This window comes from Tachysurus fulvidraco, chromosome 9 (genome assembly GCF_022655615.1).
Source record: "Tachysurus fulvidraco isolate hzauxx_2018 chromosome 9, HZAU_PFXX_2.0, whole genome shotgun sequence".
In the NCBI taxonomy this organism is placed as follows: Eukaryota; Metazoa; Chordata; class Actinopteri; order Siluriformes; family Bagridae; genus Tachysurus; species Tachysurus fulvidraco.
The window spans coordinates 15,959,207-15,976,501 of record NC_062526.1 but is presented as its reverse complement, the minus strand read 5'-3'; the positions used below and the strand labels follow the sequence as shown (position 1 = coordinate 15,976,501).

At 38.4% G+C, this 17,295-nt stretch overlaps 1 protein-coding gene across 3 annotated transcripts in view; it reads right to left on the bottom strand.

Annotated features, from left to right (window-relative positions):
* Positions 1-6,129: 6,129 nt before the first annotated feature.
* Positions 6,130-17,295, bottom strand: part of unc5db (unc-5 netrin receptor Db) — a 134,373-nt gene continuing 123,207 nt past the window's right edge. For all 3 annotated transcript variants that reach the window (XM_027141929.2, XM_047818957.1, XM_047818958.1), the window contains 5 exons: positions 16,846-17,070; positions 10,331-10,480; positions 8,809-8,973; positions 8,534-8,712; positions 6,130-7,618 (listed from right to left, as the gene is read on the bottom strand). In XM_027141929.2, the coding sequence (XP_026997730.1) occupies positions 7,435-7,618; positions 8,534-8,712; positions 8,809-8,973; positions 10,331-10,480; positions 16,846-17,070 (903 nt within the window). In that variant the 3' untranslated portion in view covers positions 6,130-7,434. The remainder of the gene's footprint in view (positions 7,619-8,533; positions 8,713-8,808; positions 8,974-10,330; positions 10,481-16,845; positions 17,071-17,295) is intronic.

The window sequence follows — 17,295 nt, the reverse complement described above, 5'->3', positions numbered from 1 at the left end:
ACAGTTGCACTTTATGTATTTAGTACTAACTTACTTAGTCCTTAGCTCTGCCCTTGTTTTTATGTAGCACCATCTTCCTAGAGAAACGTTGTCTCATTTCACTGTGTTCTGCAGCATCTATATAGTTGAAGTGACAATAATAGCTTCTTGATTTGACTTGACGACTTGATACCACAAAGGAGGGAAGTTTGGCTTTATATACAGTATCATAACATGACTTATATTGAACTTTTGTGTGCAAAGTGGTGCATTCGTTGAGAAAATGTGTGTCCCAGGGACTCAGCTTTTTCTACAATAATGCACCACTATGCACACAAAAGTTCAACATAAGTCATGTTATGATGTATAAAGCCAAACTTCCTTCCTTTGTGGTATCAAGGAAGGAAGTTTGGCTTTATACATCATAACATGACTTATGTTGAACTTTTGTGTGCAAAGTGGTGCAGTCTTTGAAAAAATTGTTTGTTAGTTGACAAACAACAAAAATCTTTTGAGCATTTTTAATACAATTTTTCAAATTACATCTGAAATTGTTGTTGTGTTGTAATTTGTGTTAAGCATTATGTAATAATGCCTTTTTTCTCATTAATATAATAATAACTTTATATGAATTGTTTTAGAGCTTAGATTTATTAGTTCTAGTACAGGACTCTTGCTTTAAAAATCTAAAATGACCGCTGTGGCTTGTACGCTAATCTGTCAAAGAGCCATGTTCTTGTGGTCAGGCTGCAATTACTATGTGTCATAAACTTTTTTAGCTTATAGTCTTGTGTGTGTCTCTCCGTCTCTCTTCCTTTTTCTCTGTCTCCTCTGATAATGTGACGCACGTGTGAGATAAGAAAACATTTGGCCTTTCCGTCTAAACTGTTGGCACACAAAAAGAAAATGACAGCAGATGTTTTTTCATTTCCTCTTGATCTTTACATTATTTGATACAGTAAATGCTTAAAACGTGAGTTTGGTTAATGATACAAGGCTTCATTTAATCTCACTTCTCTAGCAAAGAGTTTATTGAACTAAAGTGATTTAGTGAACGTAAGTGCTCTCTACAAGTCACATTATGGAGACAGTAGACTAAAATGTAATTGTTTGCTGTCTTAAAACCATGTTAATGAAGGCATCTGGAGGAAATTGTGTATAATATATGTAATACATTATTAATTCATTAATTATTACTTTTCTGCTAAATTATATGACACTTTAACTTTAGCAGCAACTCTATTATTCTTATTATTAAATCTGCCCTGGATATTATAAACAAGTTAATGTTGGTAAATATGTCTGCAAGAAAATCAGTAAAAGTTTCCTTTTATGGCAAAGTGAGGACAGTTGCGTAAGCATCATCCACACACCTACATACATGGCTGATGCAATTCTTGTTCCCACGCAGCGTTTAAGTTCAGGCATGACCTTGATTATTCCTAGAACAACATTCCAATTAACCTGTCACTCCCACATGATGTTACACACCTCTCCCTCATTCAGAACAACAAAGCAGGTGATGTACAGATGTATTTTTTTTTTTAGCTGCAGGTGAGTATTGAAGCCCATATAAGCACTTATAGTAGTTTGTATGCCCAGCTACGTAACAAGAGCTGAGCCGTTAAAAAAAAAAGAGAAAAAAAAGCTATCAACAATCTTCGACTTGGACTAAAAATCTGGACAACAACAACAACAAAAGACTTGAAGTCGTTTAAACCAACTTAGGAAGTGCAAATTTTCAAATAAAGATAAATAAACAATAAGGATTAGCAGCTTTAATTACAAAGAAAAAAAAGTAGAGAAAGCAATCAATTGAAGTAGAAACTCTGGACTGTTAACTATTATTTATATATAAAAATTTGACCACAGGAAACAAGTGAGCAGTTTAGATCTAACATTTGAACTCTTGAACTTCTGATCAGTTATACTTAACCACTGACCTATCAATTCTCTTCAATTAAAATGTCAATGACAGAGTAAAACTCATCATCAGTGATTCATGAATCAATGAAATCTAACAATACTTTGGGATGCAGTCTGACTTTCGGGCACTTCTGCAGTAATACTCGATTGAAGTATCGCCGCCTGAAGTCTCCCGTTCATCACACAGTTTTATGTGCTCTGTCGGTGTGTGTGATAATGAGAGTGGCTCTTGGGACAGGAAGGTTTATGGCGCATGAAGTCATTAGTGAGAGAATGAGAGCGGACTGTGTCCTGACGGCTGTCCCATTGACCCATGCCATCTCTTTACATTTTATAGCAGTGTTGCCTATTTATTTTACAGGCCCAGTTATATCTTATCTTCATCTCCCTGTTGATCAATATACACTCACCAGTGTCCACTTTAATAGGAACACCTATACATTTATGCAGTTATCTAATCAGCAAATCATGAGGCAGAAGCACAATGAAGAAAACATCTGATCTCTGTGACTTTGATCATGGCATACGTGTTGGTACCAGATAGACTGGTCTGAGTATTTCAGAAACTGATGATCTGAGATTTTCAACTAGAACAGTCTCTATTGTTTACACAGAATCATGTAATTGGCTATAAAGGGTATAGTATAAGTAAGTACTCTTTAAGTATTAGAGAATAAGTATTCTTTACAACCATGGGGAGCAGAAAAGCATCTCTGCATGCACAAAACATATGCACAAACATTAAGAAGGATGATATACAACAACAGGAAAAACCAACAGGTTCCACTACTGTCAACCAGGAGACATTTGATGTGAAGATTAATTTAAGCTCCTGACCTTTATCTTTATAAGAATTATGCATTTCACGTTCCTAATAAAGTGACTGGTGAGTGTAAAGAGTCATTAAATACTTTTTGGGCTTGGTTTTAAACACTTTTTTTACTGTTCCTCCTAAAAATTATAACTGTAACTTTAACTGTTTATAAGTTGAAAAAAAAAGAGAAAATAATTAATAGAAAGCTTTTGTGCCACCTACTGGTGAATGAGTATAAAATACAGGTAAATCGATGGCATTTTTAAAAAAAACCCAGAACACAATTAGCTCTGTTATTCGGTTTAGATCAACTTAACCACGAAGCTCTCAGTGAAAAGTGGCATCATTGGAGCTTTTTTTTTTTTTTTACTCATACGCAGTGTAAAAACCCTGGGAAGTGTCGAGATGTGAAGCAGAGATGAATGAGTAAAAAAAACAGGCTTTTGTGAAAAGATATATTGTTCAGAGGTAGTCGATAGCAACGAGAATAAAAACGAAAAACATTCTTTCACCTGTCTTTCACACTCAAAACACTCTGCCAGCACTTTTAAGTTATTAAAAGGATCAGAAAAACGCATAAACATTCAATCCAAAAAACGAAATCTAACCTAAAATGACAATTACACAACTTCTACTAATTGCGCCAAACATAGTGTGCTAGTTAAACAACTTAACATGCAGGCATTATTGTCAAAATAGCTAGCAACAAAAGTAAGTACTCCCTAATTGATAATAGCAGTATGTTAACTACGCAAAGCCACATGACCTATTCATCATGTTCACAGGGCTGTCAAGTGTCACGCATTGAGAGTGACAGTCACGCATTTTGGTCTTTTCTCATGCTCTCCCGCCACACATCGTATTTCTCACGCAGAAAAACTTTTTGACTATTTATCCTATATTTAATATGCCGCAGCACCCAAAATGTACTGTATCTGTCCGCACCGCTTAGTTGAGCCTGACACTTAACAGCCAATAAAAAAAAAGAGGCTACACAATAGCCAATCAGAAAATAGCACTATCTGGGTAAGATTTAACGCAACAACCAATAATAATAAAAAAAAAAACATTCATTAGCGAGGATATTTTCGATGGTCGGTTTAAACAAAACCTCAAAACGAAACAATCATGACCCTAAAAATGGCTGGGCTTGAGCCGAACTGTTTTAAATGGGAGGAACATAACACATGACACATGCACGCACGCACACACGCACGGGGTTGGATATGTCACGCTTGCCTGTTTTCAAAACTTGAGAGCCCTGTGTTCATGTTTTGTCTGCTTGAGAGGACCATACAAATTAAATAACGTGTATCTTGTATTATAGCAGTTCAAATTTGGTGCATTGATACAGTTCTCTCATACTAACCACTGCATGTTGAACATGGCGTATCATGGCAAAAAACTTGGCAAAATATTTGACAATTTGAATTGTCACTCTCCACAAAGATGGCCTATGCTATTAGAAGATCGCTAACACCCTGAAACTGAGTTATGGCACAGTGGCCAGGGTCACACAGAGGTTTTCCAGGATGTGTTCCACTTGGAACAGGCATCGCAAGGGTCTATTGTAGAAGTTGATTCATCATACTGTGCATCAGGTGCAGAAGCTGGCTTCAAAAACAGATGCATAAGTGCTGCCAGCATTGCTTTAGAGGTTTAGAAGCTTTGCTCAGACCATACACCGCGCTGCAAAAAAGTCAGTTTTCATGGCCATCGTCTCAGAAGGAAGCCTCTTCTGAAGCTGGCTAACAAGAATGCCCACAAACAGTTTGCTGAAGATATCCTGTCCAAGAGACTGAATTACTGGTGAGGAGTACCAAGAAAATTGTGTCTTGCCTAAAAGCAAGCATGGTGATGGTAGCATCATGGTCTGGGGCTGCATGAGTGCTGCTCGGAAACATGGATTCCAACATGTACTGTGACATTCTGAAGCAGAACATGATGCCCTCCTTTCAGAAACTGTCGGAACGTCAGTTTTCCAACATGACAACAACAACAAATACACTACCAAGCTGACAACTGAAGCTGACGGTGAAGGCCCCTCACACTCACCTCCTCCGACGTCTATGCTCACTGGGCAGGATCAACTCACGCAAGACTGCTGGACCAGATGGCATTCCTGGTATGTGCTTAGATCATGTGCAGAACAGCCTGCAGGGTTTTTTTTACAGACAACTTCAACCTAGATTGAAATCTTTGAGTGGAGATTTTTTCCATAGTATTCTGAATTTTAAACTTCTGGGGATATTTTCTGGTCCATCATTCTACACTTTACTTATTTATTTATTTATTTATTTATTTATTTATTTATTTATTTTGGGGTTATGGTGAGGATCCTGCTAGGATTTAATTTTGCATTGTTTTAGAATGTTTTTAATTTTCAGCCACTCTTCCTTTTTGAATGGAGACAGGATTCTTGTAGTCCATAATTCAAAAAGTGAATGTTAATAGACATCTTGAGACTTTCATGCTAACTGGATAACATCTTTCACTGTTAATGACCACCAGGACGTGTCTTTTGCTGAGCGAGCGCTATTAGAAAAATGGCAGGAATGAGCCCCATGGAGGGAGCAGATTAATGAAGGCGATGATTTGGAAGAGACAGGCATGGTGTTGCACTGCCCTATCCATCTCCTTTCTGACAACCTTTTCCACTCTGCTCTTTTTCTGGTTACATCCATCTCACTGCTACGTTCTCCTCTACTGTGGCCGAGTTTGGTCAGAGCGCATAAGAGTATTTTTTTTTCTTCTTCCTTAAAGGTTTCTTGGGAGACTGTGCTTTTTTTTTTATTTTCAATTGACTCAAAAGGAAGCTGGCAGTAACAGATGGCTGTGCACTTGCTCCATATTGGTTATATTAACCCTTGAAACCTGAGTCAATTCCAAAGCTCTTTCACTTCCTGTATTAGTTTAAACACCGTTTGGCACTACAGGAGGTTAGTGCACTATATATGGTGTACAAGCCATTAGGCAGAGTTCTAAATATTTTGATTGCATCAATCCCACCTTTTTTTTATTTGTTTGCATCATGTTGTTAAGTAAAGATTAAAGACATTGAGATGTGGTAGTGTTGCAGTACAGCATTGCAACACTGATAAAGCTTACAAAAATATCAGCTTCATAATTTTTAGATATGTGGTTATAGAAAATTAATCTAAACCTATTGACTGGATTAAAGAATCCAACAGAACTTTAACCAAGTGTGCCTTATTTAATAGGAAAGTGCTAAGTGGATGGATGAACTGGTGGTTGTGTAGAAGTTTGGCTTTGTGGTTTATTTGGCTGAGGATTCTAGGAAATGGTGTGTGTGTGTGTGTGTGTGTGTGTGTGTGTGTGTGTGTGTTTGTGTGGTCATAGCATAAATTCTGTGTTATGTTTAGTATCGGGTTAGTAAATAAAACCAAACACTCTTTCCATTTGACTTTATTGGATAAACTGTTTGTTAATACATTAAAATTTTGTGGAAAAAAAATCAAGCAAGGAAAGATCCAGCATCTATGCATATATTTATTGTCATGTGGCTGGAATTTCATCAGTAGCAGAAAGAGGAGAGCATAGCTGAGGAGCAGACCAGAATGATTTTGTTTAAAAAAAATAAAATAAAAAAAAAATCAATTTCACATTTGATGGGACACTATGGCATTAAAAAGGCAGTTTCCTGCACTGTTATGTAATTCTTCTCTTCATTCTGTGTTGTCATCTTTAGTACATTGTCACCATGGAGATGAACAGAAACTGACGGATTTTAATTATACATTCTGTCCCAGAAAATGAGCAAAATGTACATAATTTGCTTTATACATGAAACTCATTATGAAAACATGTCAGATTAAAAAACAACAACAACATGGTAGATGTTAAACAAAATGATAATCCCGTTCTAAAAGCAACTGTTAGCCTCAGTTTCCTCTCTAAACCGACGTCCAATTTAACATATTCCACTGTTGTACTGGTTGCAGGAAATGAGGCGTCTGTCAGATTAAAGCTTTTTTTTCTTTCTTTTTTTGAAGATGATTTGGGCCATGTGTAAATTATCTGACTGTAGCTGTCTCGGCAGAGCAACGTCCTCCATGCAGAGACGACCGCAGTAACTGCTTTTGTTATCTAAGAGAAACACATTGGAGCTGTTGTGTTGATGTTCAAACCGAGATCCATGCTTACAATCCCCAACCACCCACCCCTCCACTTACACATCTTAAAAACAACATTAAACAGAAAAGCACATATTTTATTCATCTTGCGTCCCAGTCGCTGCTTTTACAATGGCTCCCTACTGGCAACACGAAACGTCGCAGTACACCGTGTGCGGGAAAAACAGATCCTCGCTGACAAAGAGGAAACCACGTCGCTTCTTTTGAAACGCGCCACACACTTGACCTCTACAATGCTTTATAGTGCAACTGAACCACGAGATAAGTAAGTAGTAGCACACTGAAGCGTTAAAGGTCCATGCTGCCTGTGAACCAGTGGCAAAGCTTAAAAGAAAAAAGGAAATGGTTAAGAAGGTTTATGACCCAAGCTGTCCCTCATAATGAGAGGACAGCTAAGTCAGAACTTTCAAGTGCCCTCCTCTTCTGTTTTAAAGCAGTGCGTCATTTCACTCCATCATTACACACTCCTTGTGTTCATGTCTCTCTCTATCTTTCTCTGGAGCCGGACATAAGCACTCACATCATGAGTTTACAGAGACGGATCGTGTTTGCATCTTTCTCTCACTGATTGTAGTTTGGCTGCGGCTCGCTCGGGCTCTGGGCCGAACTTTTTGAATGGATCTTGCTGATTTCCTCGAGGGCACTGGCCAGTGAGTCCAGGTCTCCAGAGGCCTGGTGCTGAGCCTCCCACAGGCTGAGGATGACCCCAGATGGGCTGCGCTGCTGTGCAAAATATGAAAGGTTCCTGAGGAAGAGGATACAATCACAATAGATGTGATTAAATGTGGACACCAACAACTAGATGTTATATTGTGATGTTGTATGAATAAGAATAACTACAGCAAGTGTTTTTTTGTGTAGAAACAAAAAATTGTTCATTTAAATTACAGTTAAAATTACTCAAGAAATCGAGAAACAGGCAACACTGATATAATACTATTGTATATTGTTATTATTTAGTGCTAATTGTATGTCAGAGTTGTGTAAAATCGTCAGTCATTTCTGGCTCCAACCCTCATGTGCCCTCCTTCTCATGAGCTTTTCTCAGCTGAGCCAGTTATTGCTCTGTACTCATAAGAGAGACTAAGAGGGAAATCAGCACAGAGGTTTATATAGCAAATGACAAGCACACTGCTTTAAATTTATTTCCAAATAAACTAATTAAACATTGTCTTATTTAAAATGACATGTATTTACAGTCAGTTTAAGAACTTGCATTAATCTTATATTCCCAGCCACTTGATGGCAGTGTTTCAACACGTTTGTTTGTGTAAACCCCAAACAATAAGCATTTATTTGCTCTGTGTAGTAAATTATCTGAAAAGCCTTCTGCATTCATGAAATAATAGCATTCCTTAATAAAGCTGAACAACGGCGGTGCCTAAAACATCAGATGCTTCACTTCTTGTGATATGACATGCTTAGCACGCATAAGTTATTAAATATTGCAGAACATGCATAATGTATAGCATATATGCCATTACAGCATGATTATTTAAAGGATTATAGGACAGCAAAGCATGCGTCAGCGTTAAGTGGAAGAAGTGAAGGCTAAGTGAAGATAAGTACTGGGTTTTTTGTTAAAAAAAAAGAAAAAAAAATCTACAGTAACTGTCACTCTGGGCAGGTTAAGCTCATCATGTTTGTGCAAGGCCTTTACCTCTGAATGTTGAGTTTCTGAGCCAGGAGCTGCCAGTCCTTGCCCTTGGTGTTGGCAGTGTCAAAGGTGGCGCAGATGCGCTGCCGAATGGATAGAGGGATTTTAAAGGCTTTAGCGCCCGTCTGGGAGGTGACTGTGCAGTCGGTCTGCATAAAAAATGGGAGCGTCTCCTTCTCTTTCTGGAAAGTTATTAAAAGGAAAACATTATGCAGTGAGTTCTGCTGAACTCAAGATACGCAAGACTCACAATGATCATATGATGTTAATGAATTGACCTCCTCCACACAGGTGTAGACCTGCAGGATCTGCTCGTGACCTTTGACCTGGCGCGCGCTGATCTTGCAGGATAGCTGCGAAGTGCCGACGTTGAAGCGCTCCAGAGAGAAGGCACAGTGCAGAGGCTGCTGGTTACTGCTCCATACCTGCGAGAAAGAGAACTCCTGCAACACATTTGGGGGAAATGCGGAGGAAATGTGGGAAAACAATGGGGAGAGAAGATGAAAAACATGGGGATATAGATATAGAGAAAGAAAAGAGAAATTGGAAACAGATTTAAAGAGATGGGGAAGGGAAAAATAGATGGAAAATGCAGGTAGAGAAGGAAAGTGATGTAGATTAATAGAGAGATGAAAATAGGGGAGAAATATAAAGGGAAGAGAGACACAGTGTTCAGTTATATGAGTAAAGTCACTGAGTCAGCATTGCTACTTTGCTAAAAGAGCTGTATTTGAGATGCTCAGGACAAAACCAGGCTCTGACCCAAATTCTTGTTAATTCCAGCAGTCAGGTTGCTCTCAGGTTAAGCCCCACACCCACCAGCGGAGAGCAACGTCAGCTTTGGTGTTGAATTAATTTCAGCAATGAGACATAAGAGCATGAAGCACCCTTGACTTAACCCGCTGTAAGAAGAGGGTGTTATTCATGAAGGGACTGGAGAGGTGCACAATGGGATTGGTCTAGAGGCTAACCTTTTCACTTCCCACTGGAAAACTGTAGAGTGGTCAAACTTCCAAATCTCTTTCAGATCTAATTCTTCAATCAGCTTCTCCCTCATTTTCTCCAAAGCCTTACCCATCACACATCATCAGAGCTGATTTCAGATCAGTGTAAAAAGGACAGAAGCTGGAGGAGATAGAGCGAAAGATAAAATCCAGTCTAGTGGAATCCTAACATTCATCTGCTAATTAACAAGTCTTCCTCATGTTATTGTTGATCATCATATCCTCTTTTGTGTGAGAGGAATCATGGCACTCTATCGTAGTGAATGCTGTGTTGCCTGGAAATAGGGACAAAGCCATTTCCTGAAAAAAATGAATTGCATTGTGCAAACAATAGAGGTGTTATACAACTTCAGAGCAGTAACAGTATCAGCTGATCGTTCTCCTATAACAGCACATCCTCAAGTGTTTTATTCCTTAACTAAAACCCATGGAGGAACTATGTTAAAAAAATTAATAAATATATACAATTTTGTCCCATGATATAATTTACCCATGCAACCTTCAAAGGCCAAGTGCTAACCTTCAGTTCTCCTGACACATGTAGCACCAGTTGTGAACTGCTAAAACACTAACTATGCCTTTCTGGATACATCTCATAACAAACGCCTGCAATTAACTTGCATTGTTCTGATTGATAGCAAGAAGGTCATTCTTCCCACACATGTTCAATCTTAAGTAGAACAGCCAAGTAGAACATTCTTTCATACAAAATAAAAGGACAATGACAAATATCTGCAGAACATCTACTGCAAGACTCTTGTGGATTGTTAGATATAAACATAATATAGATCCTCACCTGACAGGTGCTAAAGGGTTTGATGCTCCAAGGGAACTGGGGGAGATCCTGGATGGAGACCTGTAGATTGTTGGTGTTCCCTTTAAACAGAAGCATCTTGGGTTCCTCCAGGAGCAAGCCATGTCTGTTGCTCTCTGCAGTCACCACTCCCTATGACAAGACATACATTTTTTTTTGCAACTCTCAAGGGTTTTTTAGATAATTGCCACAACCTTTAAAGATGTCCCCAAAGACTCAAACCAAAGAAGTTTTAATAAAACTGCTGAATTGGTGTTATATTGAATGTCTGCTCCTTTCTGTGTGATTAAAATAGGTATGAAACTTGCAAAGATCACAGTCTGATGTGTGACTTAATGTGAAACCGCAGAAGTGAAGATGTTAGAATGTCAGTGTGCGCAGATGATAATGAGATGTCATAGATGCTCTGCTCTAATTTGTTTAAGAGAGATTCTTTACTCTCAAAGAGTCTCTCCAGACCTTTTGACATGAGGAGTTCCTCTCCTAGAAAAGGACATATGACAGGAACAAATATAGTTTCTATGTAAAACTTTAAAGGTTATCCGAGAAGGGTACTTAGATTGATTTAACCTTTTCCATAGACTTCGAATGACTTGAAATCTTTATTCTCCAATTCCTCATTGAATAACTCAGATTCTACCCTTTCATATTATGAACCCATGCATAAGTCTGCATTATTGCAAGTCACTGTGGATATCAGCATCTGATAGTGTACTTGTTGAAAATTCCATTTCAGATTTAGTGTTGCAAGTTTCACACTTTTAGGAAGGCCTTCCACTAGATGTAGGCTGTGGGGATCTGTGAACATTCATCAACAAGAGCATTAGTGAGATCAGACACTGAGTTCTGGGCTGAAGTCGGTGTTCAAGATGATCCCAAAGTCATTCAGTGGGGTTGGGTCAGAGCTCTGTGGGACACTTGAATTCTTCCACTTCAACATTAACACACCCTGTCTTCATGGAGCAGCTTTGTGAACATTAACAGTGCTTGCTTGTACAGTGTTTGGGCCTCTTGTAATGTTACAGCATACAAAGGCATTCTATACAATTCTATAGAATTGTGTGGTTCCATCATACTTGCAAAAGTATATGTTTGAAATACATTTCAATGAAGAAATTAAAAAAAAAAACAGAATTGAGTGAATTAATCAGCAGTTATTATGTGACAGAATCTGATGATCATGATCAAAGTAAGAACTCATTGTCTGATGTAAAATGATCATTTTTTTTACAATGTGTCAGTAATGTTTTTCTTCCCAAAGCAGATTTGTTTAGAAATGTCAGAAGTCTTCCTTTCCACCAAACATATTCATAAAATTTCCATAACTTTGTTTAAAGTCCCCACAACATATTTCTACAAGAATAAAAAAGGAAAATGGATGTAGGTTCTGATCCTAGGACAGGAATAAAGACTAGACAATACACTAAACACAATCTACATTGCTGTATCCATCATTAAAACCCACATTTAAAAAGATGCTTTAAAAAATAAACAGAAATAATATTACTGTAGTGTGTGTCACAAATTTTATGGTTGAAGGTTCAGTGGAAGGAAAAAAACCTGACATCAGCATATCCACTTTTAGAAAGAGTAGGAATCCTCAGAGAATCTTCACTTTCCCCGTCTCAGATGACAAATGGCGACGGCGATGCAAAAACAGAGCAAAACATAAACCAGTAGACACACAAACAGACAGATGCATACAAAAAAAAACCCAAAACAGAATCAGCGTGAACCTTAGAAAAGTAAATTGAATTTAAATTGATTAACGGCTTGCCTTGCTTTCAGGGGTAGCACTGTTCATCTGTCATAACTGCTTTGTGTCTCACTGGCTTTCTGTGTGTGTGTGTGTGTGTGTGTGTGTGTGTGTGTGTGTGTGTGTGTGTGTGTGTGTGTGTGGTAACAGCATCTATTCTAAGCATTTGCAATCTCACCCTGCTTACTGATAGCAGTGTGAGCACTCATGCAGCACTACACTGATTGATGCTGACACGTGTGTGTGTTTGTGGGTGTGTGTACTGTATGTGAGATGGAGAAACAGCAATGTGTTGACAGCAATATGAAAGTACAACCTGTAATCATGCATTGTGACATCAGCTTTTTAAAGAAAACAAAACATGCAGTGTGCTTTTTGTCACCCTTTATTTTTTTAACCACATCACACTTTCCGAACAAAACGTGAAGCAGATATTTCAAAATGTGAGTGTAAAATTCGCCAACACACACTGCACTTAATTATGTCCACCTGCAATAGCAATTAGACTTGTGTTAAACAAATGTGCCATCCATCCGCCTATATGCATGTTTTTATGAAACCAGAGATCGTAGAGAAAATGTACACAGAGATAGGGAGAACAGAGAAACTCAAAATCATGGTTAAATTCTGGATCCTAAAGTTTTAAACCAGCACTGCTACATGCTGTAGCACAAAAGCATAAGACTTATCTCAGATGGAAGTGGGTGGAGAGCAACAAAGGAGTGGGATCAGAAATATCATAGGGAAGGCAGCGTGAAAGGAAGTCTTGGAACATGTCACTTAAGGTAGAGATGAAATGAGTAGGGTACGAGAGATCAGTAGCATATGATGGTGGGATTTCCAGCTTTGCACTAGACTAAGTGACTGATCCTGAAAGATATGGCCCCATTTTGGTGCACTCTAGGTCTGGATTTACCACTTGCAATAGTAAAAGTACAAATATAAGACTTCACTACAGTCAGTATGAAAGAAAGAATAGTGGATGTTGAGGATCTTGGGAGCCTTAGTAGTGGGCATAACCTTACATTTATCTTTTCTGCCAGATGTTTTTTTTTTATATAAAGTGACTTCTACAAGTTTTGAGTATTGCTGGAGGGCCTGACAGTGCCATGCTAGCTCTCAGAACTTTCTGAACCCTTTAGAACTAGTATTATCCTCTTACTGTAAGCCCTCTCTGCTCTAGTCCTCCAAAGTCTAGATGGCATTTTGGATTATATCTGGATTTGCTGCACCATTATCCGTTGCCTATTTGAAATAAACGGATTACTCAGCCACAAATAACTTCTTTCACATGGGAAACACTCAACCACCAGCAGCTCATGAACACATCTTCAATCTCCACTGACTCAACTCATTTTTTCTCCATTAGCCACCTGCAGCTGAGCACCTGTAATCTCTAATTAATATTCCCCATCCATTCCTCTCACACTGCAAACAATGCTAACAAGAAATGTTCAATATATCACCTTATTAAAAAATGACTGTCAAGATGCTATTTTTCCAGGCTAAATGATAGTACTGTAGTCCACAGACCAATCATCTTTACTGAACCGTATTCCATTTATTTTCTTTGCAAACTAGACTGGTATGCAAAAAAAAAATGAGTTAGAAAGAAACGTTAATCAAAGGCAGGTGTAAAGGGTGTAAAGTGCATGACAACAAAAGCAAAAAAAAACAAAAACATGTAACCCAAGCACATGACAGTAAATCCCAAAACCCGAAAACAAAATTAAGATCATACCCGTTAAAAACCAAGCACGACAGTAATTCAGTGCTCTGGTTTTGTTTTTTGCTGTTGCATTTTATGATGTGTTTTCAGCTTCAGTGTTTTGCCGTTACTGGTCAAGCTTACTGCTCATTAGCCAGCATGAGCGTATAAACCTTCTGCCCTCATGACTTTTTTTGTAGCGTTGTACATGATCCCAGTCCTCTATTCTCAACAAGATGCCCTGTGAGACTTTCAGGCAATCTTTTAAAAAAATATTAATAGTGAACCTCCTATTTGTGTCCTAATGTATTCATATTCATTTACACACACACACACACACACACACACACACACACACACACACACACACACACACACACACACACACACACACGACACAGAGAAAGGGAGACACACACAGAACCTCAGTGACCCTCTTCATTTCCTGGCTTGTTAACATAGCAAGTCTGCTCCTCTAAGCGGTGAGTCATGAGGTTGAATGTTTATATGTCGTGAGTCCAAACATCATCATGGAGAAGACGTGTACATGAGAGCTCATTTGCCTGTGGTTATGGTAACCAGTGCCAGACGTGATGGTTCCAGCATCTCAGACATAGCTGCCCTTCTGGGGTTTTCAAACACTTCTGTCTCTGGGGTTTACTGAGAACGGTGTAATAAACAACACTAAATGTCGAGCACTGGACCGTGTGGGTGAAAAACAGAGTGTTAATGAGAGAGGTCAGAGATGGATAGACTCGTTCCAGCTAACAGACGGGAGACAAATACTCTGATTTAAAAAAAAAAAAAAAAGAGCAGAACAGCATCTCTCAAACCTGAACATGTACTGAACTCTAATTGCTGAATTTTTAATGCTGTTGTCTTATAAACACTGCTCAAATGTAGGTTTCTATTTCCTTATTGATGGGTAAATGGCATGGATAGAGGGTAATTAATTTCTGAGAATTGAACAAGTGTGACCCATATGGATTTTTTTGTCTTAAATTGTGTAAGGAAATATAAATAGTGTTAATTAAGCAGTCTATTAAATCTTCCCAAATTAAGTCGATTGTTTTGACTCAAACTAGCGTAAAGATTTCTACTGCAAATGCAGATAATAAGGGTCATGACACTAACAACACAAATCCATGCCTCTGTCTTGCCATGTGTCTGCTGATGGTGTAACGATGTAGGAAAATAACAGACTATGCCACCAAACAATCACGCATCATTTGAACGCTAAAGTGTTTGGGACTATGTACATCCCTTTATGCCACTTAACACCAATTGACCATCATTTGACTGCCACAGTGTCAGAGACTGTGTGTATCCCTTTATAGCCTGTGAACATGTTTTAAATGGATTTTTCCAGCAGCATCACATCACAAGCTGATTTACAAATAACCTCAGTTTACTATAATGACCAGCAATCTGCAGATGTCAGTCCAGTGGTAGCACCTTTGGGGAGCTGTAGAATGGACGGTTTAGAGCATAAAAGCATGACGTTTTAGCATGAACATCAGAAGGAATTGTGGAAGTGTGAAACACAATTCAAAACCAAGTTGTCTAGCACCTTGGTGTATGCATTCACGCTGTACACATTTTAATAAAATAACAATCCTTACAGTTGTGCTCTGTTCTTTTTTGTCATTATTTGGCAATGCTTTTCATATTGGTGGCACATACAGGCTAATGCATACCTACAGTACAGGCTAGCATTGTGCAATGCACTGAAACAAAAAATTGCCTCAGAAGAGATGTGTAAAGAAAGTGTGTAAAGAAATTGCCTCAGAAGAGATAGAAATGTACACTATGTCTGAGATAAACCAAATGAATTAAACCAAAAGTTGATTGTATTATTACGTTTTGTTTACTTGGGGCATCAATCATATATCACATTAGAATGACTCGCATTAATGTAATCCTGATTTGCTTTGAAGCTAATGCAACAGTCAGAGCTGCTGTTATAGCAGAATGAAAACTTCCTGTCCAATCACTTTTGTTCTCAACATTAAGTTGATTTTACTAACGGTGATTGGTTGTGAAAATGGTTAAAAATTCTGAACTCCAGCCACCTAAAGCTCAGTGATGCATTGACTGGATTAAGAATTCATAGAGTGACTCAACCAGAGTGGTATGATTATGTACTTGTGGGTTGCTTCCAACAGAAAATACAGACACTGCAGCAACATAATTCAGTTTCATCTGTGTTTATTTATTTGTTCATGTAGATATTATAGGCCAACTTTGAGAGTAGACAGACTGTAATCTACAGGTACAAACAACTTTACTAAGTGCTAGATAATGAGGCCTGGTGTGATAAATATATAAAATCTAAAAACATTTTCTTCCATAATGTGACACACTCCTTGTGAAGCAGCATCATTTTGCAGGAGGGACATCAGTTTCATCTGTCTGACTCTTATGAAAGGAGGTGTGCCGTAACAACAGAGTCTAGACGCTAGCCTGCAGTCAATCACCACTGCACTAATTAGAGGAGGCGGAAGAAATTTGGCTGTTGCAGGAAGATGTAAATTGTTTCCCAGTAGTGAGGCTGTATGTTTTAGAGCTGGAAGGGAGATGGTGACTTGAATACCGAGCTCCACCCCACAAGCATTTTAATGTGTCTTTGCTGATTGGTTATTATTTTTATTCCATCAACAATGTTCACAGTAATGAAGCCAGAAATCAATGGCAGTTTTGACAAACTGTTTCACTTGTTGAATGAGGACATGTGTGGAATTATTTGAAAACATTCCTTTCATAGAAATTCACAGTGTGTCCACACACATATTTTGTTAACCAAACAACTCAACAGAATAGTCACGATCATTTGTATCTATATTTACACTTCATATTTTCAGAGAGGATCTCATGCCATCTAACACCTTAGCTGCAATGTAGTTTGAATTATTCAACACTGTGGAAGCTGCTAGAATATTATTATTTAAAATCTGCTTTTTTGCTAAAGGTTTGAAGACTTTATCTATAATCATTGGCCATTATGATACTCAAACACACACTCGTGGCACTGACCTGAAAAGCGTGAGGCGTGTCGTCGACGCAGTACACTCGTAGACTGTAGCTCATAGAGGAGTGTGAGCTGCCGAACACGGCCACCTTCAGCCTCTTGGTGGCGCCGTCACCCAGTGGTTCACCTACAAGGGCGTATGTGCCCGGCTCATTTAGCAGAAGGTGGCACCTTCCAGAGTCCAAGAGGCAGTAGCAAGAAGTTGAATCGTCATCTGCCGACATAACTTCCTGCGGATGGAGCAGAAAGAAGGTTTATCAAAGGTTACTGCAAGTATACTAATGTATATTTTATACATGGAGCTAACTGCACGATCTTATGGTTAACGTACTAACACTCGTAATTATACTCAAGGACAATGCAGTAGTTTACTTTTAATATGCTAGCTTATCATGTCTGAAGTGACATACACTAGACTTTTGATGTGATATTATATCAGTGTGTACTTGAGAATT